The 27,990-nt window shown below is 51.3% G+C and overlaps 1 protein-coding gene across 6 annotated transcripts in view; it reads right to left on the bottom strand.

Moving 5' to 3' along the window:
* Positions 1-27,990, bottom strand: part of RPS6KA2 (ribosomal protein S6 kinase A2) — a 347,458-nt gene that overhangs the window by 161,752 nt on the left and 157,716 nt on the right. Inside the window, exon 1 of one of the 6 annotated variants that reach the window (XM_019412763.2) lies at positions 5,744-6,179. The exons of the other annotated variants lie outside the window; for them this stretch is intronic. Coding sequence (XP_019268308.1) covers positions 5,744-5,842 — 99 coding nt within the window. The 5' untranslated portion in view covers positions 5,843-6,179. Of the gene's footprint in view, positions 1-5,743; positions 6,180-27,990 lie in introns of those variants that run through there. 6 annotated transcript variants of the gene reach the window in all.

The raw sequence follows: 27,990 nt of genomic DNA, 5'->3' as shown, positions 1-27,990 counted from the left end.
AAACAGAGTGAAATCCTGGGTAATGTCAGATGATGTGCACTGAGACACCATCCTTCCCTTAGTCGGTGTTCAGTTCTTTCCTGGGCTTGTGAAAGCAGGAAAAACATAGGGAAACCTCCTTTGCTGTATTGGGGTATGCGACAGAAGGACTGCCTGCCAGCAGATTTACGGAAAGAAGGTGTAAACGAGGTGAAAAAAGACAATTGGGTGAGATCTCAATATTTTCGGCTGTCTTTTCACATACTTTTGAACAAGCAATGATACTTTGGGGACTTTCCTTCCGTGTAAGGAGAGAAATTCTGTATTGAAATTGCAGGTATAAGGCTTATCACAAAAAATGACCACAAAGAAATTTTAGGGTCTTTATTTTTTTTTAATACTTATTTATTTATTTTTGAGAGAGAGAGACAGAGAGACAGAGACAGAGACAGAGACAAGCGGGGTTGGGGCAGAGAGAGAGGGAGACACAGAATCTGAAGCGGGCTTCAGGCTGTGAGCGGTCGGCACAGAGCCCGATGTGGGGCTCGAACCCTTAAGCTGTGAGTTCTTGACCTGCTTAACTGAGTCGCCCAGGTGCCCCTAATTTTAGTGTCTTTAAAATAGAATAAACAGGGGCGCTTGGGTGGCTCAGACGGTTGAGTGTCCGACTTCAGCTTAGGTCATGATCTCGCGGGTTGTGAATTCGAGCCCCTGATCAGGCTCTGTGCTGATGGCTCACAGCCTGGAGCCTGCTTCGGATTCTGTGTCTCATTCTCTCTCTGCCCCTCCCCTGTTCACACTCTGTCTCTCTCTGTGTCAAAAATAAATAAAACATTAAAAAAAATTTGTTTAAATAGAATAAACATACATAAGCAGAACAGTAAGCAAATGAGGTACTCATCAATACGGACTATTTATTGTGGTCGTCTCTGCCTTTTGTTGTTCTGAAAGCCCAATAAAAAAATCAGCCTTAACATAGAACTTTTGGGTGCCTTTACTGAAGGCACCTGAAAATTATTTTAATTAGAAATGGTTTTCCAGGAAACCACCCAAGATCTAGAAGAAGAGCTTACCTATCAAGCACCAAGAAGAAGCCTTAATGTCTGACTTTCCAGGAAGCTTTCTTTTTCTCCATGACTAGAGCCAACAACGCTCACAGTATCTGGTGAGAGTCCCTCAGCAGTTACTTTATCGGCACATCATGCTTCCCTTTAAAAGGGGGTAAGCAATTAAAAAATACTCACATCTACACACAGCGGTCAGTTACCTTCGACCGCGGGAAATGGAAACAAATTGACAATCGGTATGATAAGACCATTTAAGTCCAGTGATGCTGGTCATTTTACAGAATTTCCACGCTGTAGGGCTTCCATTCACAAGAATGCCTCTCCCACTAGACGTTAAGTGCATGGAGGGCAGAGATCATATAAAGATCACATATCATATACCGACTGCTTAGCACCATGTACATGGTTGATGCTCAAAATTCTTGGAGTTGTGTGAACAATTGAGTGAATACATAAAGAAATGAAATTCTCCTTCCGCTTAACCGCTCACCATCATCCGTCTCCCAGCTAAAGGACATTGTGTCCTTGTCACTCACCCGCAATCGTCTTTCAGCAAAAATGTCAAAGACAGATGAAATGACAGGTAGTCAAAGAGAACCGACTCCCCGGCTTTGATGACTCCAAACAAAATGACTGTTCCTTAAGCGACTGACTTTGAGTATGGATACCTTTGGCCAATTGGTAGATAAAGCTTACTCAGTCCATAATATCACTTTTTATTAATTTAAAAAAAATAGGCACTCAACGCCCTTCCTAGCCAACCCCTCTCAACCTTCCCCAGGCCCCAAGCCAGGCACTGGAGCTTTGGGGTCTCTCCTGGGGAACTGAAGGCCCAGCCAAGGAGGACTCCTTCCCAAAGCTCCATCAGTCGGGCCACTGATGCTGGGGCATTTCCTGACTCTAGAAGCCACCTCAACTCATGATGCCATGGCTTTGGGACCCGAACTGGTAACGGGTTCACGGATCGGTTCAGCTGACTCATAGCGCGGTACGTAAGGTAAGGATAGAGGAACATCGCCATCCCAGCCAGGGGACGGGAACTTCATCTTAGCGAATGGGGCCAATCTCTGGCCTTTTCTTCCCCTAGTCACACAGGAAGGTCATCTGAACTCTTAATTACCAGGCTGAGAGTGTACTGAGACAGCACAAGCCGTGGGTTCTGCAGGCCGTAAGGGCAATCTCAGGGGCACACAGGAGGCTCACAGAGTTTAAGGAGCCAGCTGCTGTGAAAGGTGGACTTGAGAATCCAATTCAGGTGACTGCGACACAAAGCCCAGGTTCACCTGGAACTTTCTAACTTCCAAAAAAGGTTCTCTAGAAGAATCTTAGGTTTGGGGCACATTCCAAAACATCCCAATGTCCCTCAGGGTAATTTCCTCGTAACGATCACAACAGCCTTCCTTCAAGTCCCGTCTAACACCTGGTAAACTCCAGTAACCATACAACCCAGAATGATAGCACACGTCCTTATAGCAAGAGCGTCCTTTACAACATTCTAGGGGCCAGGACCATAAAGCAAGCCCTTTGGATTTCCCTGGGCTCCGTTTCCTCATCTGTAAAATGGGCTGCTGAATCAGGAGACGGTTGCACCTTCCGGGAAGGTGCTGAGATCCTCGGGCAGTGTTGTCGATGCCCTGAGATCAGGGTGAAGGGCAGACACGGAGACTTGACGCCTTTCTCTGGCATGCTCAAAGAAGTCTAGGAAAGATATCCACTTTCCATTTAGAAACTCCCAAAATCATTCCAGCCAGAGTCGACTATCCTGGTCATCTTAGTTGGTGCAATGCTGAGACACTACAAAAATATTTAAGCTGTAATTCATAAACTGTGTCCAAGTCTGATTAAGTAATCTGGCTTCTCTGTTGGTTAGAGCTTAGCAAATGTTGGATTCTAGATTAAAGTGAAGTTAAATTTAAAACCAAGTCGGAAAACATTAAGACCAAGTCTCTCCCTGATGGCTGTTTTAATAAAAATAACAGTGTTTTTACCCTTAAAGTAGCTACAGTCACCTTCCTGTTTATGTCACCAGATTTTGAACTCAAAAACCAAAATGTTCAGTCTCTGTGTATATTTTACAAAATAAATTTCACAGAAACAATTAAAACAATATGTTCATGTTTGCAAAATGAGTTGTCTTTTTCTTTAGTCCAAACAGGAAATATACATCCATGCTAAGGCTTTATATGTCCTATCACACAACCTCAAACTATGGACAGACCTCCCCTCTGAAATTTAACTTTTTTTTTTTTTTTTTTTTTGGATGAGCGTTTCTTGGCCTATAATCTGCTGTGGATACGCAAACAAATTAACAGCCTTCTCTGGAAAAAGAAAGGCAGCTGGATCGGAATCTGGAAGTTACTGGACTAAAGCACAGGGTCAGCGACTTATTAGAACCCCCACTAGGTGGAGGCACCGTGAGGCCAGGACTTCCAGGACTTAGGGTTTCTGGATCTACAATGCTGAGAAAAGGGCTGAACAAATACTAGGTCTTTACAAAGCAACTGCAGAATCAATCGGCTGGTAAGCTTTCATCAAGATCCTCAGTTCTGGGGGGAGATCCTCCTAGCAATAGACCGAGGATAGTAACACACGTCTACGTGATTTTTCCTAAGACACAGGTGAAGGCATTTGTAGAGAACAGAGTACTTTATCTGGGCTGCCCATTCTCTATTAATGCTTCTGTCCAGCATCCAGCATCCAGACTGTATGAAGTGCTCATTGATTACGTGCTGATAGATCAATCACATCCCTTTCTAGTCAGTGGACGTACGTAGCCGACGGTGTATTTATTATTTTTAGAAATTTTATTTTCACATTGAAGAAACCTCATTTATATTCCCCTCTTGGTTTCTCACCATGTCTTTTTAATTTTTTTTAACGTTTATTCATTTTTGAGAGAGAAAGAGAGAGAGCGCGCGCACAAGTGGGGGAGGGGCAGAGAGAGAGGGAGGCACAGAATCCGAAGCAGGCTCCAGGCTCTGAGCTGTCAGCAGAGCCTGATATGGGGCTCGAACCCACGAACCGTGAGATCATGACCTGAGCCAAAGTCGGACGCTCAACCACTGAGCCATCCCAGGCGCCCATTATATTCTTTTTTTGAGGTACTTTCAAACCCTGGTTCTCTTTGCTGAGCCATGACACGGGAGGTTGTGTATATCATGCTGTACAGGATCGCTGACCCTCCACTAGTTCAGCCTGGTATCTGTTGCCTTTCTTCCCGAACAGCCCTGGGAGTTGGCTCACCCGTGTGCCTCCCCGAGGCAAGGACAAGAAACGGAAGGAGACAAGGAGCTGTATAATGAACTTGGCATTTGATGAATAAAAACTTATCAGGCATAAAGGTAAATACTGTTCTGAGTTTCTATTCTTATCGGCTTTAGCTTTTTAAAGTGCCTGAGATCCAGCAAAGTGATTTATCTCGATGAACATATGTTTAATTTCTGTCAATGTGAGGTTTAAGGCAAGCCCTCCTCCATTATTTGATTAACAGTTGTACTTGTTTGAAAAATCTGTTTTACCCTCAGAGCCCAGCCACAAAGACTCCCATCTAGTCCAATCCTGACTCGGTGATACCGCAAAGGAAACTTTTTATACAAGTAATTCCCTGTTGCATTCATATCTAACCCTGAGCTTTGCTTAAAGATCTCTTAATTGTAACAACCCACACCCGGATCCGTATCATGGCAGCTGGACAAAGAAGGCCAACATGAAAAATGTGACATTGTTCCAACTGATTCGACTTCATCAGAAACAAACAAAAACGGAGATGGGCGCCAGCCCTGTGGCAAAGGCCAGGGCAATGTCGAAGGGAAACGCTAGCTTGTGTCGCCAGCCCCTCCCCCCAACATCACAATGTCTGTTTTACTTAAACAGGGTTCCACCATTTGGTCATCTATAGATTGAACGATGTAATTGGAACACTGGGATAAGGAGAAGAAGGTCTGATTGCTGAAATAAAAACCACATCAGAGAACTGTCCACAGATGACTTTGGAAACCCAAAGATGACAAGATGAGGGACAGGAGAAAAGGACATTAATTTTCAGGGTCCTCTGGGTTTCAGGTCGAATCTATATCAAACCCGGAGCTGCAGGGATATTGCATCAGGCACTTCACTACTGAGCATCGTTTCAGACTGGCGGGAGGGGATACTATTGCTACCTTTGTATATGTATACATATACATATGGTCAACGCTACACGGATTTCGAGTACAGAACATCTGCCCGCTACGGGAGCACTTGTGTGGCTGTGGGCCACCGTACCATAAACCCGATCCACCCCGACCCACAGCCGAGGGGAGCGCCGGGGAGGTTCTGTACTTTGGACTTCGGGGGAGCGACAGCCCAGCCGCACGGATCCCAACGCCCCCCTTACCCGGAGCACCTATGTGGGCACGGTGACTGACCCGCATCCTGCGCAGACCCGGGAACAAAATGAGTTAGAAATTCCACAGGGGCAGAGTTTCGTCCCCGATGAGAGCCCGAGGACCGGTCCAGTTATTACTAAGTCCCAACAATAGCGTTCGATTTTAGAAAATCCGGACCAGCTCTCAAAAAACTTTAACTCCCAGACATGGGACTGTGGGTACCGTGCATGTGACAATAGAAAGGGCTCGGAATGGCTCTGAGACCCGCAGCATCCTCCAGGGCGCGGCGGGGACCCGGGTACCTGCGCGCACAGAGGCGACGGCATTTACCTCGAGTCGACTTAGACTGGAGCTCTTGGAGCGCGACTTCTTGCGCAGGTACACGGAGAAGAACCGTCGCACGGTGAACTTCTTCATGCTCAGGTCCATCGCCCCGCGCCCAGCCGGGAGGAGCCGCAGGCCCGGAGGACGCGCATTCCCGGCGCATCCCAGGCGCGCGGGGTCAGGTCCGCGGGCGGGTGCGCGCCGCCAGGGAGCCCGGCGCGGCGGCCATCGGCGCGGGGCGCGGGCTGCGGGCACAAAGGGCAGGCCGAGCCGGCCACGGCGGCCGGCGCTCCAGCGCTCCCTCCTCCCACCTCCTCCTCCCCCTGCAGCCTGCGAGGACCAGCCCCGGGCAGCCCGCCCCGCCCACAGCCACTACCGCCAATCAGTGCCCGCTGCCCCAGCGGCCTCCAGCTCCACCTCCTCTTCCTCCTCCACCTCCCGCTGCTGCTGCTGCTGCTGCTGCTGCTGCTGCCGCCGCTGCCTCCCCGCGAGGACCAGCCCCCAGCAGCCCTGCCCCACCCCGCCCCGCCCCGCCCACAACCACTACCGCCAATCAGTGCCCGCCGCCCCACATGCTCCCTCCTACTCTTTCTCCTGCGGCTGCTGCTGCTGCCGAGGCTGCTACCGCCCCGCGAGGACCAGCCCTGTGCGGCCCCGCCCCGCCCACAGCCACTACGGCCAATCAGATGCTTCCTGCTCCTCCTCCTCCTCCTCCTCCTCCTCCTCCTCTCCACCTCCTGCTGCCACCACCTGGCGAGGGCCAGCCCCGCGCCGCCCAGCCCCAACCCGCCCCGCCCACAACCACTACCGCCAATCAGTGCCCGCCGCCCCACATGCTCCCTCCTACTCCTTCTGCTGCTGCTGCTGCAGCCACCAGCCCGTGAGAACCAGCTGTGGGCGGCCGCGCCCCGCCCCGCCCACAGCCACTACGACCAATCAGATGCTCCCTCCTCCTCCTCCTCCTCCTCCTCCTCTCCACCTGGCGAGGACCAGCCCCGCGCAGCCCCGCCCCAAACCGCCCCGCCCTCCATCAGCCACCAATCAGCGCCCGTCTCCTTGCCCCGCCCCTCATCACTGCCACCAATCAGCGCCCGCAGCCCCAAGGTCTCCCTCCTTCTCCTTCTCCTCCTCTGCCCCCGAGAGGACCCGTCCCGAGAAGCCCCGCCCCTGCTCTGGGCCCGCCACTACCACCAATCAGGGCCACCGTCCCGCCCCCCCCCCCCCCCCCCCGCGCTCCTGCCCTGCGCTCCTGCCCTGTCTCCTCTTCCTCCTCCCTGGGAGCACTCCCGGCGCACTGCCCCGCCCCTCGCCCACAACGCCAATCAGCGCCCTGGGCGGTGCCTGCTTAGCGAGCCGGGCGGAGGACCGGGTGGAGGACCGAGCGGAGGACCAGGCGGAGGACCGGGCGGAGGACCGGGCGGGGCACCAGGCGGGCGGTGCTGGGCGCGGCGTCTCGGGCGCCTGCCCTCGGTTCTGCTCCGCTGGCCTGCGGGGCTGTTCTCTAGCTTGGGGGTGTCGCTGTTTCCTTTCCTTAAAACAGCCACATACACACTTGGGCATAATGCTCTTCTGCGCCGGACAAAACTTTTGTTCATTAGCAAACATGCCTGGAAACTGAACCCCAAATCCCAGGGGCTCCGTGAGCGTTCCCAGTGCGCCCCGCACCTCTCGGCCCCGCCAGGCCCCACAGCCCCGGGACTCACTCCCCGGGGATGAACGGATCCCCACGCGCTCTGGGGAAACCTCCCTTGGCAGTGCGTGGAGAACAAAGGCATATCCGTTCTCCATGACCTCCGACTCCATATATAGAAAATTATTCAAACGGATGACTTACTAGGCCCGGCACAGCCAGTGTCCTGAGGCAGGGCTCTCAGAGGCCAGCTGCTGGCTGTAGGGCTGTGGGGGGGTTGCCTTAAAGGGGAACACACTTTTTTTTTTTTTTTTTTTTTTTTAAGAAATGCTCATCAGAGAGCTATAGACAGTTTCAGATCTTTGAGCTCAGAGCTCTGTGCAGCCTTTTCGATTTTACTCTTGTGCAATGTGCACATGTTGAGTCAACGTTTAAAATAGGGTCTGGGCACCTGGGTGTCCAGGTTAAGCTTCTGACTTCAGCTCAGGTCATGATCTCCGGGTTGGTTAGTTCGAGCCCCGCGTGGGGCTCTGTGCTGACGAGTCAGGATGCGGACATGGCCACTTCCTTGCTTGGCGAGGACGAAAGCCTCGGGGCCAGCCTAACTCAAGGCCCGTGTTTTACCACAAGAGCATTTTGACCTGGTGTGACAGAATTGGAAAGGAAATGCCTCATGGGATGCTCATGATTCCCCCTACACTTGAGTGCAAACAGTTCTAGTGAACTTGGACGTCACAGAAGAAAAAAATAAAAAGCCTTCCTATGTTCAATTATAGACATGATTTCATTGCTAGAATATTTGTTTGCCCGTGTCTTTATCCAGGTAAAGCAAGTGTATCAAAATCCCTAAAAGGGTGCCTGGGTGGCTCAGTCGGTTAAGCGTCCAACTCCTTGGATTCAGCTCAGGTCACGAGCTCATGGTGGTGAGATCAAGCCCAGAGTCGGGCTCTGCGCGGAGCATGGGGCCTGCTTGGGATTCTCTCTTCCTCCCTATGCCCCTCCCCTGCTCGTGCTTGCTCTCTCTTGCTCTCTCTCTCCCTCTCTGTTCATCCCCTGCTTGTGCGTGCTTTCTTTCTCAAAATAAGTAAATGCACATTTAAAAAGTAATCTCTAGAAATCGTTTACCACCACATTTACCACCATTTCCATGAATACAATGAATACCTCCAGACCACCAAATCTATAGGAGGTCAGGGTCCTCTTTAACCCGGGCCTAAATGATCCCCCCCGCTAAATACTAGGGGGAAGGGTGAGCTTAATAAAGGCTCACGCCCAGATGGTGGGGAGGGGGAAGCTTGAAGAGAAGACAAAGCTGATCGGCACCCCCCCCCCCACCCCGCCGTGGTTATCTTAAGTTTTCCCCTGACTTAAACACGGAAGCCTGGGACTGAATGCTGCGTGGTTGTTGCTTCGAAGAGAACGCCGGATTGGCCACGTGCATTCACCTCAGTTCCCCAGGGACTGCGGAACACCTCACAGTGCTCGATACCGTGAGCAGCCTCAGGAATACAAAAAGGGCTGTGGCTCGTGGCCCGCACAAGTTCGCAGCCACGAGGAAGAGAAGGTGAGCGAACACACACGATGCGGGTTTGATGTAAGGAGAAAGAAAGGCGTAAGGAGACGCGGGCGCAGAGATAAATGAGAAGTCAACCCTAGCTGGAGAAGCCACGGAGGCGGTGGTGGCATCTGGGGTCACCTCTAAGGATGAGGAGCCATTTCCCGGGCAAACAGAGGGAGTGGGGTCCCGGCTTGCGGAAGAACAGGGTTATCGAGAAGTTACAACGAACAGGGTTTCATGACTGAGTCATGAAAATTAAAGTTCCTACCAAGTCCCCAAGACACATGAGGTATGATGTTTCAGAATTTCGAGAAAACAAGTAAGGTCTGCTCGACCCTGGAGCTCCGCCTTCCTTGAGGACAGAACAGACCCTGGACAGGAAGGAGAGAGGGTTCTGGAAGGAAGGTAACTTTGGCAAAGTCTGTGCTGTCATACCCCTCCTTCCCGTCCACCCAGAGGATACCGCAGCTCAGGCCTGGGATCGAGAGAGCCATGGGGTGGCCTCTGCTCCGGGCAGCTCGGGCGGGGCCGTTTAGAGAGCGGGCCTGTGTTCACAGGGCTTGTAGGGGGAAGGATGCGAGAAAATGTCTTATAGATCAGGCATGGCCACGTGGGAAAGGGGCCAGTGTGGGGGTCTCAGAGACCCTGTCTGGAGCAGAAGCGGTGTGGCAGCAGGCCCAGGGCTGAAGGAAGAATTCCAGGTAACTTCCAGAGAGAGAGGCCTCTGTCCTGTAAGTGTGCACAGGCTGGGTGGGGGGTCTCCAGGCACAACACCCCCCGAAGAAGACAGGACAGCTCTCCCTGAGAGGAAGGGTCAGCGAGAGCCCAGCTGGGCGCAGAGCAGTATAAGTATGTGTGTCCTCTCCCTTATCCCCTGCCCTCCCGATCTGACCCTGGAGGGGACACAGCAGGTTCCAGCCAGGCAAAGAGACCCGAGTGTGGCCAGTCCTTAGGACTGGAAATACTCATTCCTTAATCAAGTATTTAACACTTAGAGCAAACACGGTTGTCTGTTATCCGGGAGTGGGAAGCAAAAGCTGTGCAAATTGACGGGGTCTCCCTGTGGTTCACTTGGACGAGCATCGGAAGGTGTGTTTTGATCCGATCACAAGCCAAGTCTGTTCGACAAACCAGTTACAACTGGATGTGATGAGTGAGGGGGGAGAGGAGTCAAGAATGACATCCACGTTTGCTACCCTGACGATCCGTTTACAGCAGCGAGGGGCACAGAGGAGGGACGCCACCCTCTGGGGTGGGGGTGGGGCAGGGCTCTGCCCTCAGGGCAAGGTGGACGGAAATTCCTCCTACAGACAAGGGATCGTGACAGAGCACTGGCACAGGACGGGGAGGGCGAGAACGAGCCCCTGGGGCCTCTGTGCCCACACAGCCCCTCCTGGCCCGAATGCATTCTCTGGGTCACCCAACAACGGCAACGCGGACTCAAGTGATCCTGGCTAGTTCTCACCCGAGGTGCCCAGCAGAAACACACAGCAAGGCCCTCTAGAGAAATCCCCGTGAGACCCAGCCTTCGAGAATTCCCTCAGACGCAGCTCCAGGGAGCACGAGCTCATGGCCACCGAGCACATGACCAGGAAGACAGCTGCCCGTGGCATCAGACGTGCCCTGATTTATCGGATGTGGGATGTGAAATTATGACATCGGATACGTTCAAGGAAATAAAAGGAAGACATGAAAATACAATTCAAGAGAGTCTAAAAGCGCCCCAGCAGAGAAAACTGGACAAGATACTCCTGGGAACGTGCCGACGTAGGGCTGGACACATGTCACACACGCTCGCACACGTGCTCTGTGTCACAGAGCTGACTGGCCGTGGGAAGGGCTGCTCCGTGGAACGCGTATCAGACGTCGAACACCTGAGTCGTGTTTCTGTGCGCTGTCCCTCTCCTGAAACCCTGAGCCTCTAGAACAGGGTCCTCAACTGCGTCAGGCTTTGTCCCCCAAGGGGACGTCTGGCAGTGTTTGGAGACACCTGTGTGTCACGGCGGGGGGGGGGGGGGGGGGGGGCGGTGATGGAGTGAGGCCGGGGCGCTGATGAATGTCACACAGAAAACTAGCGATGGTGACCGGGAAGGAAGCAGACCCCCACTTCTAGAATTTCCATCTGAAAGCTGCCTGTTGAACCGTATCGTCTTCTGTAAGTGCCCCGTGCACCCCGTTACCCAAACCAGGAGGCAAGAATGACACTCACTTCTGTGCCTCCTTCTTCCCAAATTCTAACGTGCAGAGACGTGTTGGCGAGACGTTCTCAGTATCTTTCACTCCTCCCCCCGCCTCCCCTCCAGCCCTTGCTATCGGTCACGTGACTTGGGCCCTCATCGGTTCCTGCCAGAATGCAGTAATCTCAGGCCGGGTCCCATCCATCACGGCCCATCTGCAATCCTGCTACTAAAATGATCTTTCTAGGAGCAAAGCGGGTCAAGTTACCCCCATGCACCACAGGTCCCCAGCTCTTCCAGAAGAAGGACAGAGCTGCACGGCCACGCTCTTCTTGGTCACTGCTCCCTCTGCCCTGCCACTGTCCCCCACCTTCCCTGCCCCAGAACTCGGGCTGGGCCACGCCGACGCGCCCCATGAGCACGAGCTCCCCGTGTCCCCGACACCGCACGTGCTGTGGTCACTGCCCGGGATGCCCTTCCTGCCCGCCCGCCTCCACCCACTGGCTGCACCCCTCTCCCACCTCATGGCGCAGGGCTGGGTCGCTGCCGGGAAGTCTCCCCAAACCCCCTGACGCTGCAGGCGGTGTTAGGGAGTCTTCCCCGGGGCTCCCCATGTTACTTACGGCACCAGATGATGACTCCTGGCTTCTCTGCCCACCCCGCCCACCAACTCGGAGATACTCAGGGCGGCTACGATCTTCAGGCCTCCACACGTTTGTTTAAGGGGTTTTACGTTGACTATTTTCGGAGATGTGCTGGTTGTCAACAGCTGGGCCTACATCACTGTTCATCTATAGAACACACTTATGAAATCCGCAGAATGGACACAACGAATCCCATCTTATGAGGCTCAGGGCGCCGAACCTAGTGTCTAAACGTACGTAAGACAAAAGGGTCCCCACGAGGTCTGCGTATCAGTTGAGTTCCCAGCAGTATCTCAGGCACTTTACTAGGTGTTTACCAAAAGAAATCAAAGAAGGGAGAGGCAAGCAAGATGGTGACGGCTAGGACCCTCATTTCCCTAGATGATTACACTTGGTCAAGACGTGGCACGAGGCCAGAATCCTGTGGACACAGCATCGCACAGACAGAAGTCTGCTGGCCTCCCTGGGCCTCCTTATGGCTGTGCTTTTGGTGCAGAGTATCTAGCTTTCCTCTTAAAGGTCAGCTTACTCATGAGACAGCACAGGGACACCAAAGTGAGGCTTGTTACACAAAACAGCGGAAGGGGCCCAAGCATGTGGCCGAGAAAAGCAGTTGGAAAACATTTCGTGTAGATGCTGTAACGTGCTTGGTCTTTTCTAATGGTCGGTATTTTACGTGGGGGAGGGGCGAAAGGGGCATTCTTCACTGGGGGGTGACAGCACCAGCAGAAACCTTGGGGTTGACCTTCCTAGTGTTTACATGTTTACGGGTTGAACTGTGTGCCTTTCTAAAACAATACGTTGAAGTCCCGACTCCCAGGCCCCTAGAACGTGACCTTATTTGAAAACTGGGTTGCTGGAGATGTAACTGGTGAAGATGAGGTCATACCGGGGTAGGATGGGCTCTAATGCAATGTGACTGATGTCCTCACAATGAGGCCACGTGACAAGGGTGGCAGAGATCGGAGTGGTGCAAGAGGCGAGGCAGAACTCCCCTCCAGGAGTCAGGGGAGCCTGACCCTCGATGCACCTCGATCTCCGTCTCCGGCTTCTGGCTTCCAGAAGTGTGGGGCAATCAACGCCTGCTCTTTGCGGCCCTCCGGTCTGCTGTGCTTTGTTATGCTGCCCACGGAGATTAAGGCACACTTGTCATCCCCAGACAGAAGTCCCAGCGACCCTCTGTGATGGAGACAGCCGGTGAACAGGCTCACCAGTGAACACAGCGTTTGGTCTAACGGCATGTGAGAAAACCCGACTGTGAATAGAGGCACGGGGGCTTTTTCTTGTCGGCCCGAGCCGATGCCCAAGTTACAGAGGAACTTCAAGAGGAAGGGAGTCAACAGGAAAGAGGAAACAGGTGAAAACTATAGCAGGAAGGATTTCTGTAACTTAAAAAGGAAAAAAAAAAATCCTCAAAATAGAAAAGTCCCTCAAGACCTGGAATGGGTACAAAGGAGAATGTCAAATCTTGCCAGAAGTTTTTCTTAGCGAGAAATGTTCATCTTTTAAACAATATTTCATAGACATCCATGGCATCCCAAACACCAAACACCTATATCGGAGATGGGAACCAGATGCACACATACGAGAAATTCTCGGCGACACTAGAAGCCACAAGGCTTAAGGCCCCTAGTGCCTGGAATTCACCTTCCTCATCAGGGAGCCCCTGGCGGAGGCTGGGGAGGTGGCAAGGGGGCGGCTGGGGAGGTGGCGTGCCATTCTTCCTAGTAGCACAGGTTACGTATGCAGAGGGAGCCTTCCTGAGACACAAAGATGTTGGATAGAACAAGAAGAAAATCCTCTTTTTTTAAAGCATGGCTGATCCAATAGTACGTAGGGGAACACAAATGTAAGCAGAAATTGAGGCTCAGAAGATATTCCCTAAGAGGAAGCAACGTTTGTCCCGGAGGTAGATGTCAATCCCTGTAACCCAGACCCGAGTCTCAGCAGGGTCTGGAGAACAGGACTGGAGAGAGCTTGGGGCCGTGCGGGGTGGGAGGTCAGGTCTGAGCCACTCTGCTGAAAGTCAGGGTCCCCACAGAGCAGACTGTAGGGGGACGGCTGGGAGGGGACCTGCGTATTCAGGCGTGAGCACTGTAAGAAGCGAAGGCCAGCCTCCTGCAGCTCACTTAGTTCCAGAACAAAATCCACATGTACTACCAGCTTGAAAAACTCCAAGCCAAAAGTTTACTTTTTAATGGTCCCAGACTGTAGCATCCCAAGGACCAGGCAGAAGCAAATATAAGGACTCTGGAGGAACTACTTTAAGCGTGTCTCAAAGCTCAAACAGAAAACCTTCCAAGGGACCCGATTTGCGATCATAAATATGCAAGGAAATAGCTACCACAAGCAAGAGGCAGCAGAGATGATGAGCCGCGGAATCAGACTTGCAAAGACGGAGAGGTTGAAATTTTTGTGTAAATGATATAAAATATGTTAAATATGTTTGAAAAACAAAAAAGAAGACTGAAAGTATTAACAAGGGAACTAGAGATTATAAAACGATCAAGCAGATTTGTTAACATAAGTAGAGCTTAAAAAAATTAAACTGGGGGTGCCTGGGCAGTTCAGTCAGCTGGGTGTCTGACTCTTGACCTCAGCTCAGGTCTTGAGCTCAGGGTTGTAGCTTCAAGCCCCGTATTGGGTGTGAAGGCTACTTTAAAAAATTAAACTACAATGATTTAAATTAAAAGCTCAACAGATAAACAGTGGTTTAGACCACGTCCAAGAAACAGTTAATAAAGGAAAAGTTAGATCTGATGATAAGTGAGAACGTGCAAACTGGAAAGTCAAGAAGACAAGAACTACGAAGGCCAGTTTAAGAGATGTGGAAGACAGAGGGAGAAAAATCCAGAGTGCCTCTGAGTCGTACTCTGAGAAAGAAACCTAGATACATGTTATTCAAAGAGGTGAGCCGATGGCTGAGAAGCTTTTGGAGTTGATAGAATACACCAATCCTCGTATTTATGAAGCCTCCCCACATCCCAAGGAGGATTAGATAAAAAGAAATCCATACCTAAATCCATATTAAATCCACAGAATGCTTCTTCAAAGCAACCATAAGGAGAGACAGGTTTTCTACATAGGAATGTCAATTAGAGTGTCGACTGACATCTCAATGACACTATTGGAAGCCACAGGAGAGTGGAATAGTAAGTAAACAGCGCTGAGGGAAACCATCTTGACTTCAAAGCCTCTGCCTTGCAAAATACCTTTCCAGAATAAGGGCAAGATAAAGTCACTTCCAGGTAAACCGGCTGAGAAATCCGACAATGAAACTGATGGGTAGAACAAAACACTTATGAACGCATAAAGAATCAAAGCGTTGCACAATTTGTGCATGTATACCTTGATGTCAGTTATAAACGACGTCTTGATTTAAAAAGTAGCATAGACGGCGGGACGGGAACGAGCGCGAACATCTTCCAACGTCTTGCTGAGGGCGCGGCCACCATGGGCCCTGAATGTCTCTGCTTTCTTGATTCATTCTTGCTGAGTATGGGAAAAACATAAGGCCCTGCCCACTCCTAACCCAGGCCAGTGCTCAGGATTGTTCTGGGAGCAGGCATCCTTGAGGGATGAAGTCATGTTTCTCTCCAAGACAAAGAGCAGTCTTGCTACCACTCGTTACAAAATACCAGGCCCCTCAAACTCTGTGTTTCTGGCAGGGATGCGGTTTGACAGTGAGCACGGGATCCATCCGCCCTCCAGCCTAAGATGGCCCAATGGAACTTGGGGGCAAAGGAACCCAGTGCCAATACGGTTTTCGTGCCACTGTCTGCTCCTTGCACCATGAAGTCCCTTCTTTCTGATCCTTGAAGCTTATGTCTCCTTCCCCCAAACAGTAGCAGGCTAATTAGCTGCAAGTAAGGCAAAATCAAACTAAACCTTACACAAACTGAAAGGGTAGAAATAAATCAAAATATATAAAAAATTACAATCAACATTAACGGGCTACACTCTCAGGGAAAAGACAAACAGCGCTAAACCGGTTTAAACCAAATGTAGCTATAGAGACACGTCTAAAACAACAGACATAGAAAGGTTCAAACGAAAGAATGACAAAAGACAGACCATGCAAATACTAATGAAAAGAGAGCTGGTAAAACAACATTAGCCCCATACGAAATACACAACAAGCATCTGAAGATACAGTATCACCGTATATTGAAGAACATTCAATTCACCAGGAAGATTCAATAACCCTAAACCTGCATGCACCAAATAATACACTTTCAAAATACACTAACCCCAAATGGACAGAACTAAGAGGAGAAACTGACCAATCCATTGTCATGTGACCAATCCATTGTCATGTCTTAACGTAGCTCTCAATACAGGATAGATCACACAGAAAAACAAAATTCAGCACGCATTAGAATAATTAAATAACACATTTGGGAAAGCTGACCTAAGGAACATATATAGTGCTCAACATCCAACCACTCCAGACCGGGCATTTTCTCCAAGTACACGTGGGATAGTTAAAAAAAATTGACCATCTTGGAATCTAGGCTGCAAAGCACAGATCAGTAAACTACCTAAAAAAATAATCTCCTAAGTAGTTGTTACCATATAGATTGATTTTTCTTACTGCACCATAAAGATCATTTTTTACTCTATCATTTAACACCCCCACATGATTGGAAATCTTAAAAATATAGTCTAATCGCTTATATAATATAAATTACTCAATATTATTGATAAGTAAATATTTAATAATGTATAAATCATAGTAAAAACTGGAGATTATTTGGATTTGAGAGATTTAAAGAAATACTGCTTGTCGATCTCTGTGGGATGCTATCAGGTTAAAATTTAGAGAGATGTTTACAGCATCCAATGCTTCTGTTAGAAAGAAGTCTAAAAATTAATGCATTAAGCATATAACTTATGGAATAAGGGGGGAAAGCCCCAGGAGAATAAACTCAAGGAAAGCAGAAGAAAGAAAACACTGAAAATGAAAATCAGAATTCATGAGAGAAAAAAGATACAGTAAAGAAGACAAATAAATTCAAAAGTGTATTTTGAAAAACTCAATGGAGTGATACATGTGGGTAAGAATAATCAATTGAAAAGGACGCAGCACAAATACTTAGGACAAGAAAGGGCCCAGCTCCAGGGACAGCAGAAATGAATGGGATTCTCAGAGTCGATAATAAACAACTTTAGGGCTTTGAATTTGAAGCTGTGGGTGAGATGCACCAATCCTAGGAAAAGATAATGTAAGAAAAGTGACTCAGGGAAAATTAAAAATCTTACAGGTTTTATAATTACTTAACAAATTGATCCAGCACTTAAAAAATCTTTCTAGGAAGAAGGGCGCCTGCATGGCTCAGTCAGTTGAGCCTTTGGCTCTTGACTTTGGCTCAGGTCGTGATCTCACGGTTTGTGGGTTCGAGTCCCACATTGGACTCTGCTGACAGCGCAGTGCCTGCTTGGGATTCTTTCTCTCTCTCTCTCTCTCTCTCTCTCTCTCTGCCCCTCCCTGACTTGTGCTCTCCTCCCTCTCTCTCTCTCTCTCTCTCTCTCTGCCCTTCCCCTGTTCACGCTCTGTCTCTCTCTGTCTCAAAAATAAATACAGACATTAAAAAAAATCTTTAAGAAAATGCAGCTCTCAAATGACACTATTTAAGATACAACTGTAATAATTATCATGAAATATTTAATTATAAAACTATTGAATAATATTAAAGAACACAGGAAATGGAGAGACAACCAATGCTCAAGGGGAAAAAAAAACCCACAAAGATAAAAGTATCCTCCAAATTCCGACAAGGGAAATTCTCTCCACGTTGATTAATAATCTAACTGGATTCTGATGAGAACCCTGGGGTTATTTGGTGCAACTTGACAAACGAACTCTACCTGTTTTATGGGAGAATGAAAAGGTCAAGAGGAACCAGCACAGCCTTGAAGACTAACAAGTTGAGAGGCGCTCTCCCGATCAGAGACCCAGGTTTCACACAAGCCCTTAAGCTGGTGATTAATCCCTTAACCCGGGAACTGACAGTGTGGCCTCCGAGATGGAAAACACTGCTCTCGTGTACGGAAGCTGATGCAGGCAGAGAAACACTCACGGTGTTTCTTCTTTCCTGTCTCTCTCTTTTTTTATTATTTATTTTTGAGAGACGGGGTGGGGGCCGGGGGGACACAGAATCCGAAGCAGGCTCCAGGCTCCGAGCTGTCAGCACAGAGCCCGACGCGGGGGGGCTCGAACTCATGAACCTGGACATCATGACCTGAGCCGAAGTCGGACGCTCGACCGACTGAGCCCCCCGGGCGTCCCAGACACTCGCGGTGTTTTGACACAAATCTCAGGCCTATTTCCAGATCAATGCCTTGAACGCCTTTCCTTCCTGCGAACAAAATTCTACAGAACTGACCTCTGACCTCAGCTCCTCACTGGCTCGGGCCCCCACCCCCAGTTACCCCGCCCGCCCGGGGCACATTGCCTCCCCTGCTCTCTTTCGCCGAGATTACGCTCCTCCTCCAACCAACACCAGTCCTCCAGGGGTGCCTTCCATGAACCCCCACGTCAGCCAGGCCCCCAGGAGACGCTCTCGATGCGAGAGGAATTACTCAGATGGGAATACTTGGGCGTCTGTGCGATCATGGGGTGAATGCTTTCATTGCCCCTGGACTACAGACTCGACGAGGGCAGAGTTGCGTCTGTCTTGCAAACCAGCCCACCCAGTGCCTGGTACACGCAAAACACGTATCTGCTGGACAGACAGGGGACTGAAAGCAGGCAGTGGGACCGGCGGCCAGGCCGCGCCATTCCTCCCGACACGACGTGCTTTGTGACGCAGGACAGAGGGTACACGGATGAAGACTGATGTCTAAAGGCTGGTCCCCTCCCCGCCCCGCCCTCTTCCTCTCTTTCAGCCCGTAACTGGAGATCACCTTGGCAAACTAAGGGGCCAAGTCAGCAACCAGAAATCATATTTTTAGGCATGGAAGGCCATAGGACGTGCTACTTCCAAAAAGAGTTCTTTACAGGGAACAGATGTTCGATTCACAATGGGACATCCTGAAGTCCAGCGCTGGGACAGCCACGGTTCTGAGCCAACAGTGCCTCGTTCTCTGTGCGGCTCCCCCAGCCCACGACAGCACGGCTTCCGGTTATTCTTGTGATCTCCCTTCCTCCCCGGGAGGCTGTGGCGGGCTCTCAGGAAGCCTGAGACTCCGGCCCCACCACCGCTTTCCGGGGAGCCACACTTCAGCGAGATCCCCGTCTTCCCAGGGAGGGATTAGGCTGAAAGCTGCAAACGCGAAAGCACACGGCAAACACACTTTAGCTTGGAAATATTTTACGTAACGGCCTAAGAGTATAAAAGAACCCACAAAACCCTAAAGAAATGAAGGGCTGGGAATTGGGCTCTTCCGTGGGGCATTAACACGACGGATGTGTTCGTGGTCTGTGTGCCCCCAAAGATATACTCAGGTCCCGACACCCAAACCCGCGAACGTGACCTGATTTTGAAAGAGTCTTCGCAAAAGGCAATCAAGCTGAGACGAGGTTATAACGGGATTCGGCTGGCCCCTAAATCCGGCACGTCTGCTGTCCTTACAAGAAGAGACACACGCACGGAACGGCAGCCAGAGACCGAGACTGGCCTGATGCCTCCTCGTCCACACGCCAGGGACCCCAAGTATCCCCGGCACCACCAGAAGCTGGAGGGAGGCTGGCCCAAGATCTCTGGAGCCTTCGAGACAGAATCAACTCCTTGATTTTGGAACTGGGGCAGTCGAGAGAGAGAGAGAGAGAGAGAGAGCGAGAGAGCGAGAGAGAGAGCGCCAGCGGTGGGGCTGGGCTCACAGGGGTAACTTCTTTGGGAGAAGCCCCTGTAGAAAAGGCCAGGGTCCCTGAGAGCACCACCATGTCCCAGGAGATCCCACCTGTGGGGAGGACCAGTGTGATGTCAGTGAGCCCGGGATGCACAGTGGGGGCAGGGGCTCTCCCTCGGTGCGACACGATGTGCAGAATCAAATCAGCCCCCCACCCCCGACTGGGTCCTGCTCCTCCCCCGCTGGGGTGTCAAGACTGATGCCCGCAGCCTGCGAGCAATGGTGTGGACCTGGGGTCTGCTCTCAGCAGAGGACCCGAGAGGCGTGGGTGAAGCCACGTCCGTCTGGGTGGCACCCGGACAGCCTCCGGGGGGCGGTGAGGGCTCTGTAGGAGTCCGTGTTTCTACACAGTCCCGGACGGTGGCTCTGACGTGTACAACGTGCACGGGATCATTCCACACCGCCATCTGGATGGGCTCTCACGAGTCACGGCTGGCCAAGCCCCTCTCTGTCCCCCTAGTCGCTGATTCCCCCTACTTTTTAGGATAAAGACTGAGCCCCTTGGATGACCCCTCAGAGCCCCCAGTTCCTCTTCAACCTCTTTCTGGCCGACTCGCAGACAGGGGTCCTTCCCCAGGGCTGCTCTGCCTCACTTTACCCATACACGGTGGTCTCGTCATTTTTCGAAAACAGCGCCTTGATGTAGCCAATTTCGTCTCATCCTTTACAGGTACATTTAAGGGCCATCTTCCCCGGGAAGCTTTCCTATGCACACACACACCCAGCATATATGTACACGTACGTGTGCACAGATAACACACACATGCGTGCACATGCACGCCCACCTCACCGCACCACTGATTTTCATGCTCTCTCCCTGAGCACCTGCAGGATAACGTACACGCCTCCGTCCCGGGCTTCGCAATCACCCTGATCGTCCATTTGCCTCCAGTTCTGCACCGAGTAGGTCGCGGGCGCAGGGAATACCGTCGACGATAGAGGGATAGCGGTGACAGCGGCAGCCACGGTGTGGGGAGCACAGCATAACGTATGACTTGTTGAACCATCCGTACACCTGTAACTAATGTTCCCACCTGTAACTGGTCCCATGTCAACCAGACGTCCGTGAAACAAACAACACCCATCACTTGTCCCCATCTGCCCTCAAGCTACATCTCCCACCACCCCCGGCCGCTGCCCTACTCTCCAGCCCAGCAGGACCAGGCAGATGCGTATGCCTCGAGGAAGGTCTGCTCAACATCACGTCACATGTGTCGTTGGGAAATACAGACGTGCACGACTCCCCTACACCCCAAGCTGCTGAGCCACAGTCCCCTCTCCTCTGAGGGAATCAGGTGGGCTTCCCCAGGACTCTACTCTGGGGTCTCTGCAGGAGATCTGTCATCACCACACTCTTACTCCTAGACACTGAAAACAACGCAGCGTCCAGCTTGCATCAGGAGCCAGGCAGTGGACGACAGGGCTCTTCTCCAGCTCCCTGGAGGCACGCAAGGAGCCAAGACATGGTGGCTTCTTTTCAGGCCTATGTCCCGCATTCGCTATAGCTGGCCTTGCACTAAGGCCAAGGGCATCACATGCCTATGATACTGTGGGCAAAGGTAAAACTGAGTCGGGCAGGTGCACACAGGCAACATTCTATGGGTTTGGGAAAGCTCAAAATTTGGCTTCCGGCCTACCCAGGCCCCCCTGCCCCCCACCCCAACGTTCCAGCTGAAATTCTAAATGATTCTGACTCTCAGAGCAACCAGTAGAAAAGTGACTCCCAGGACGCAGACAAGACTGCAGGACTGGTCGTGACTGGGCAGCGTAGCGAGATTCGAGGCGGGTTCATAGAGCTCGTGAGACTCAGGTGGCTCAGGTCTAGCAGCTGGACAGGCCACTGGCTTGGTCGTTTTTAGCACCTGAAATCGTGGCCCGGGGATGGGTCCACGAGAGAGTCCCGTGCCTCCCGGGCACACCCCTGATGCGACCATGTCCTGTGCCCTCACCAAGCCGGCTCTGTAGCTACAGACTCTGTCTACCCAAAAATGTCAGCACAGGACATGTCACCAGCGAGGTGAGGGTCACAATTAAGATCAGAACCAAGGGGCGCCTGGGTGGCTCCGTCGGTTAAGCATCCGACTTCTGCTCAGGTCATGATCTCACGGTTTGTGAGCTCAAGCCCTGTGTCGGGCTCTGTCTCTCTGTCTCTCTCTCTCTGAAAAATAAGTAAACGTTAAAAAACATTTTTTAAAAAGATCAGAACTGAAATCTTTTGGTTCAACATTGATGTTTTCTCTACTTTATCTCATGGTTACATCTTAAGTTTCCTTCCTTCTTTTCTTTTCTTTCTTTCTTTCTTTCTTTCTTTCTTTCGTGAAAAGCAGACCACATCTACTTCCAATGGATGTAACCATTTGTACAACTCAGCAAGTACAGGAAAGTGTTGTATCATGTGGGCAGGGATTCAAAGATTTCTTTTAACCAGATTATGCAATTATCCCGAGGCACAGCATTATGTAAGTGTACCTGAAAAACAGGTTATTACAAGCAATGAAGCTAGAAGCCTGGTGTTGGTTCACCTCTTACGAATTTCTCACCTTTGCCAAGGATTGTGAGATCCACTAGGCTGTGTCCTTGCTTCGCTTAACATTTTATCACCAGTAGACAATTCTTCACAGAAAGACCAAGGAAACCCGAGGAAAGCTATGAGCTTCATCGCAAGAAAGGGGGGCAGACATTTCCTTGAAGCACTGGGGACAGTGATCAAATACTCTGCTACCAGCTACTAAACTCACTTAGGTGCTTAGGCGATGACCACCTTTGTGGAGGATTCTGAAATATCGGGTCTGACTAGCTGGTTAATGAGGACGGTGACATTTACGCAACGGGGCGTGGCTTACGGGGCGTGTGTGCAACACGCGGTTAGCCGACTCTTGGGTCTGATACATCCTCAGAGCTCTTCCCTGGGTCCCTCTGGAAACCCAGCTCCCGAGAACCCATGTGTCAGCTGTGGCCCGTGGTTATTTCAGGTGCCCACACGACCGGGACCCAGACCGGCCAGCCCCTCAGTCTGCACCACACCGGACGCTGCCGGTGAAGGGTTAACACAGTCGCGATTCGGGGCAGGGGGCTCACCCCTCCCCCCCGGGCTCCCATGACCGCTACGCTCCTGAGACACCTTCCTTCTTTCCTGCTGCTGGGTTTTCAAGACCATTAAAAGCTAAAAGAATTTAAGAATATTAAAGAATGGGGGCACCTAGGTGGCTAGTCGGTTAAGCGTCCGACTTCGGCTCAGGTCACGATCTCACGGTTCGTGGGTTCGAGCCCCGCATAGGGCTCTGTGCTGACAGCTTAGAGCCTGGAGCCTGCTTCGGATTCTGTGTCTCCCCCTCTCTCTGCCTCTCCCCCGCTCACGCTCTCTCTTTCTCAAAAAATAAACATTTTAAAAAATTTTAAAAAAAGAATATGAAACAAAGTTAAAATAGAGATGTTGCGAGAATACGGTCTGTGATCATCTCTGCTCTGCATAGACGGGGAGGGCTGAGGCTGTGGGTGGCCTCAGAGGGGAACCACCTGCAGGTTACATGTGACAAAGGCCATCTGAGGTATTACATCTTATCTCTGTTTGCTATTTTTATTAAAAAAAAACTCACCAGGAACTTATTTCCATATGTATTTTCATTCCGATTTCCTTTCCCACTTGAAAAACTTTATTGAGAATCTGAAACTTTTCTTGGGAAATTTATACCACCTGGTTTTACCCAAAAGACAGTTGCAAATGTGTAGTCTTCAACAGAAAAGAAATTCGTCTCCTTTCCCCAGGCACAGCTGGATATTACCACTCTGTTCTCTTTGAGGAACTTGGCAGAAGCCACGTGGAGGTCACCTTTGTGTATGACTCAACCTTGAAGCTGACACCATTTCTTCACTCAACCAAGCTATTTTCTGCTTTGCCCATAACGAGCTTCTTTATGTGGCAGAGAAACAACTCACACTCGGCGGAGGGTGAAATGATCCAATGCCACGCTAACACCTTGCTGCTGAAGGCCACCTGCTCGGGGTCCCGTGTTACAGGACATCCAGGATCGAACGAATCCCAGACCGCTCCGCTGTGAGCTGCACTGGGCTTTTCTCACCCGGTCTTGACCACTCGGTAGGGGAGCCTCTCTCCAGTCTAACGGGCAAGCTCCGCAATCACACCTTCATTGCCATTACCACACCAGACAACGCCACAGCGCCTGGCTTCCCCGGCTGCTCGGACTCCGCGGGCCCCTCGGTCACGCGGTGGGGGTCTGCCTTCCCGGGGTAGCCCGGGAAGAACCCGCCACCCTGTTTCTCCTTATTCCACTTGTTTGTCCTGTGTCTTTTTTGAGGAGGTGAAATAATCCCTGGGGACCCGTCCGGCTCATTCCTGCCATGAGCTCCAGGCAAACCAGGCCCCACCGTTCCGGGATCGGGCACAAGAACACAGAAGCTACAAAGTCCGCAATGTGTCGAAAGGCTGGCGGGCCTTCACCAGGTCACCAGCAAAGAAGAACTGTTTCCCTGAATTTCTTTTTCTTTTTTTTTTTCCTTTTTTTAATGTTTATTTTTGACAGAGAGACAGAGTGTGAGCAGGGAGGGGCAGAGACAGAGGGAGACACAGAATCTGAAGCGGGATCCAGGCTCTGAGCTGTCAGCACAGAGCCCGACGCGGGGCTCGAACCCACGAACCGCGAGATCGTGACCCGAGCCACAGTCAGATGCTCAACCAACTGAGCAGTCCAGACGCCCCTTGGATTTCTTATTAATCGGAGATACAGAGCACAGAGCAGCCGGAACGTTGCACGGATTTTGTATTACTTGATGAAAACACCTGAGAGCATTTGATTCATGACCCTAAGCTGATGGAAAAGGGAAATGAGTGCAAGCCGACAAGACATGTAGGGAGTGCCATGCAACTACCTCTGACCCGGGGTCCCCGGTTCACCGTGGGAACAAAACAAATGGGGTGGCGCCCCTAGAAACACTGGGGGGGGGGGCAACTCAGAGAGGGACCACCCGTTTCACAAACCAAGCAAATATGTTCATATTTTCACGAAAACATATTTTCAAACACTTGCCATCGCTGATTATAATGCTTTGCAAATAGCATGACTACCCTTAGCCTGTCTCCCAGAGGCCTCTGCCCAACACGGGCCACCGTGCCCAGCAGATCCCTGCAGGATGGCATCTCCCTGGTGGAACCAGGGGAAAGGAGCGCCAAGAGCAGGTTGTGTTCTTATCTCAATGGACTCATTCTTCAGCCATATAGTAGTTACGTTTTCAGAGACACTCGCCCGGACTCGCCCACAAGACTCTCCACGTTCTCTAATTTGGCGAGCGCTTGCCTCTGAACTCCTGCAAAGAGAACCAGAGCTCGTTGCAAAGAATGTATCCAGTGCCGCGTTTACTTCTGAAGTGAAACGCCTTGCCTTTTGCCTTTCGGCGGAAATACTACAGCACTGCCGTAAAGATCGTCACAACGCACGGTGCTCTCCGCTGGGTACTGGACACAGTGCTTGCACGTGGAGGAAGCACACTTACTGGTTGTGTTCAATCGGAAAGGGCGCGGTTTGTTCTGTTTTCTCCATTAGCAATAGCAGGACTCCAAGCAGGTGCAGGAGCGGGAGCAGGCGAGGGGGCAGGTGATGGGAGCAGGTACAGGCACAGGAGGTGGGAGCCGGTGCGGGAGCAGGTGTGGGTGCAAGAGGAGGGAGCAGATGTGGGAGCAGGTGTGGGTGCAGGAGATGGGAGCAGGTGTGGGTGCAAGAGGAGGGAGCAGATGTGGGAGCAGGTGTGGGTGCAGGAGATGGGAGCAGGTGTGGGTGCAAGAGGAGGGAGCAGATGTGGGAGCAGGTGTGGGTGCAGGAGGTGGGAGCAGTGTTGCATGCAGTGAGTGAGAGGGGCGAGTCCTAGGAGATGAAGACGGGAGGCCAGGGACCTCCCAGACCAGGGCAAGAGCTTGGGCTGTGACTGAGAAGAGGGGGAGCTGTGGCAGGCTCTGAGCTGGGGGGCGGGGGGCGCAGGCCCGGCCACAGTTCCCAGAGGACCGTCATGGTGAAAACTGTCTACAGCTGAGCAACCCAGTCAGGACCCACCTGCCACATGAGGCTCCTTACATTTAAATTAATTCAAAATTAAATAAGATGTAAAAGTTCCATTAAAGGAAAAACCGGGGGCGCCTGGGTGGCTCAGTCGGTTGGGCGTCCAGCTTCGGCTCACGTCAAGATCTCGCGGTCCGTGAGTTCGAGCCCCGCGTCGGGCTCTGTGCTGACAGCTCGGAGCCTGGAGCCTGTTTCGGATTCTGTGTCTCCCTCTCTCTCTGCTCCTCCCCCACTCACGCTCTCTCTCTCTCTCTCAAAAATAAATAAACATTAAAAAAAAAAGGAAAAACTGGTGAAACTGAGATCAAGTCTCCAGTTTGGTTAATAACAATAGCCCACCAATGTCGGTGTCTCGGGTTTGACAAAGGCACCGTGGCATGCAAGATGTTGGCAGGGAACCCGGGTGAAGGGCACACAGGGACCCCCGCTACTATCTTGGCAACTTTCCTGTAAATGTAGAAGTATTCCAGAAGAAAAAGAAAAAAAAGAAACAAACCCAAATGTTAGTTCCTGGGTCACACTACCCGACTTCTAGAAGGTCACAGATGTGGAACATCTCCATCCTCAGGCGGAGTCCTCTTGCTCTGTGCTGTGCAGGGGTAAGAAAGGGCAGAGGCAGGAACACGGATTTGGGGGCTCGGGGAACAAAGCAGGGACCAGACTGTAGTGGGAGCTCTGACGATGCTGTCACATGGGCTTGAAACAGGATCTCAAGTACGTTTTCATTAAGCTACCCCTTGAGTCTCTAAATGTGAGGCCATGCAGACCACAAAGTTCCACGTCCCAAAGCACAAGAGGGTGTCCTCGTGCTCCAGAAGCCGAGCTGGAAAGTTCTTCGGCTTCAGGGGGTCACGGGCGACCCGTGCCAGCACCCCGGGAAGGCACCTGCACTGTTCCGGCGGCAGCTTCCCCCACCTGAGTCCACCTGAGTGATCCTGGCGCCTCCTCCGGACGCACCTGTCCCCCCTCTGGACCTCGGGGGAGCCATCTCGCCCGACCAGTCGCTGCCAACAGTACATCAGGAAATGGGAAGGGTTTGGTTAAATCAGGAATCGTGAGAAAAGAGAAATCGATTTCCCAAATATTCTGTTTTAACTTAAAAGACATAAATACGTATTTGTTTTGCCAATCGTCTCAGGGAGGGCCAAGGGCTTCTTTGAACGTGAGTCTACTCTCTTCCTTGGTTGAACCATGCCCCTGCACATGGGCTGGACGAAGGTATGTTCAGTTGCCAGTGACTCAAACTGACACAAGTGATCACGAATTAATCACCTTTCCTAACAAGAGCTCCACGAGTTCATGCTGGCCCCAGAGCTGTTGAGCAGCAGACTCACGGGGGTCAGCAAGGCTCCTTCCGGCTCTACTCCGCCATTTGCAACAGGAGCTGGGTGTGAAGTGCGTCTTTCCCGAGGGTCAGAGAGTGAGCCAGGGCTGGGTGCGTTCAGCCAGAAAGTGAGAACTCGCCCCATTCTGGAACCCTAGCCTCCCTCCCACCTGGATGCACTCCACTCCCAGTGGTACTGACATGGGAGAAAATGTGCACCCCTGGGAAGGAGAGAGACAGGCCCTGGCTGAGGGGTCACGATAGCTTCCAGCACCCCACATCTCCACGCCTGAGTCTCAAGGTGGAGGAGTGGGGAGAAGTTAAATTAACTTGGCCAAGCACCCCGAAAGCTGATGCCTGGGCAATTACACCCCCGATGTTTCCATATTTCACCCAACCCTCTTTTCATCTGTGCTCCTATATACCAGACGTTTCCAAAGTATCCAGTCTATCTTCCATAGAAATTTTCTCTCTCCCTTTTTTTTAAGTGTTTATTTATTTTTGAGAGAGAGAGTGTGTGAGCACAGGAGGGGCGGAGACAGAGGGAGACAGAGGATCCAAAGCAAAGCAGGTTCTGCATGAGAGCCCCATGTGGGGCTCAAGTTCACGAACCACGAGATCAGGACCTGAGCTGAATTCAGACATTTAACTGACGAAGCCACCCACGTGCCCCTAAATTTTCTCCTTTAAAATTTTTTTTCATGTTTTTATTTATTTTTGAGACAGAGAGAGACAGAGCATGAGCAGGGGAGGGGCAGAGAGAGAGGGAGACACGGAATCCAAAGCAGGCTCCAGGCTCCAAGCCGTCAGCCCAGAGCCCGACGCGGGGCTCGAATTTACAAACCATGAGATCGTGACCTGAGCCGAAGCCAGACGCCCCTCTCCTTTTTTTCTTGCTGAAAATTCATGCGTTTATAGTCATCAGTTATGATACCTGGTGAATCTCAGCCAACACGGACTGCAGGAAAGGAAAACACATCGCCAGCTCGACATGACATGCG

This window comes from Panthera pardus, unplaced genomic scaffold (genome assembly GCF_024362965.1).
Source record: "Panthera pardus isolate Hobbes unplaced genomic scaffold, ASM2436296v1 HiC_scaffold_17, whole genome shotgun sequence".
In the NCBI taxonomy this organism is placed as follows: Eukaryota; Metazoa; Chordata; class Mammalia; order Carnivora; family Felidae; genus Panthera; species Panthera pardus.
Note: the sequence above shows the minus strand (reverse complement) of the source record. Positions and strands in the feature narration are given on the sequence as shown.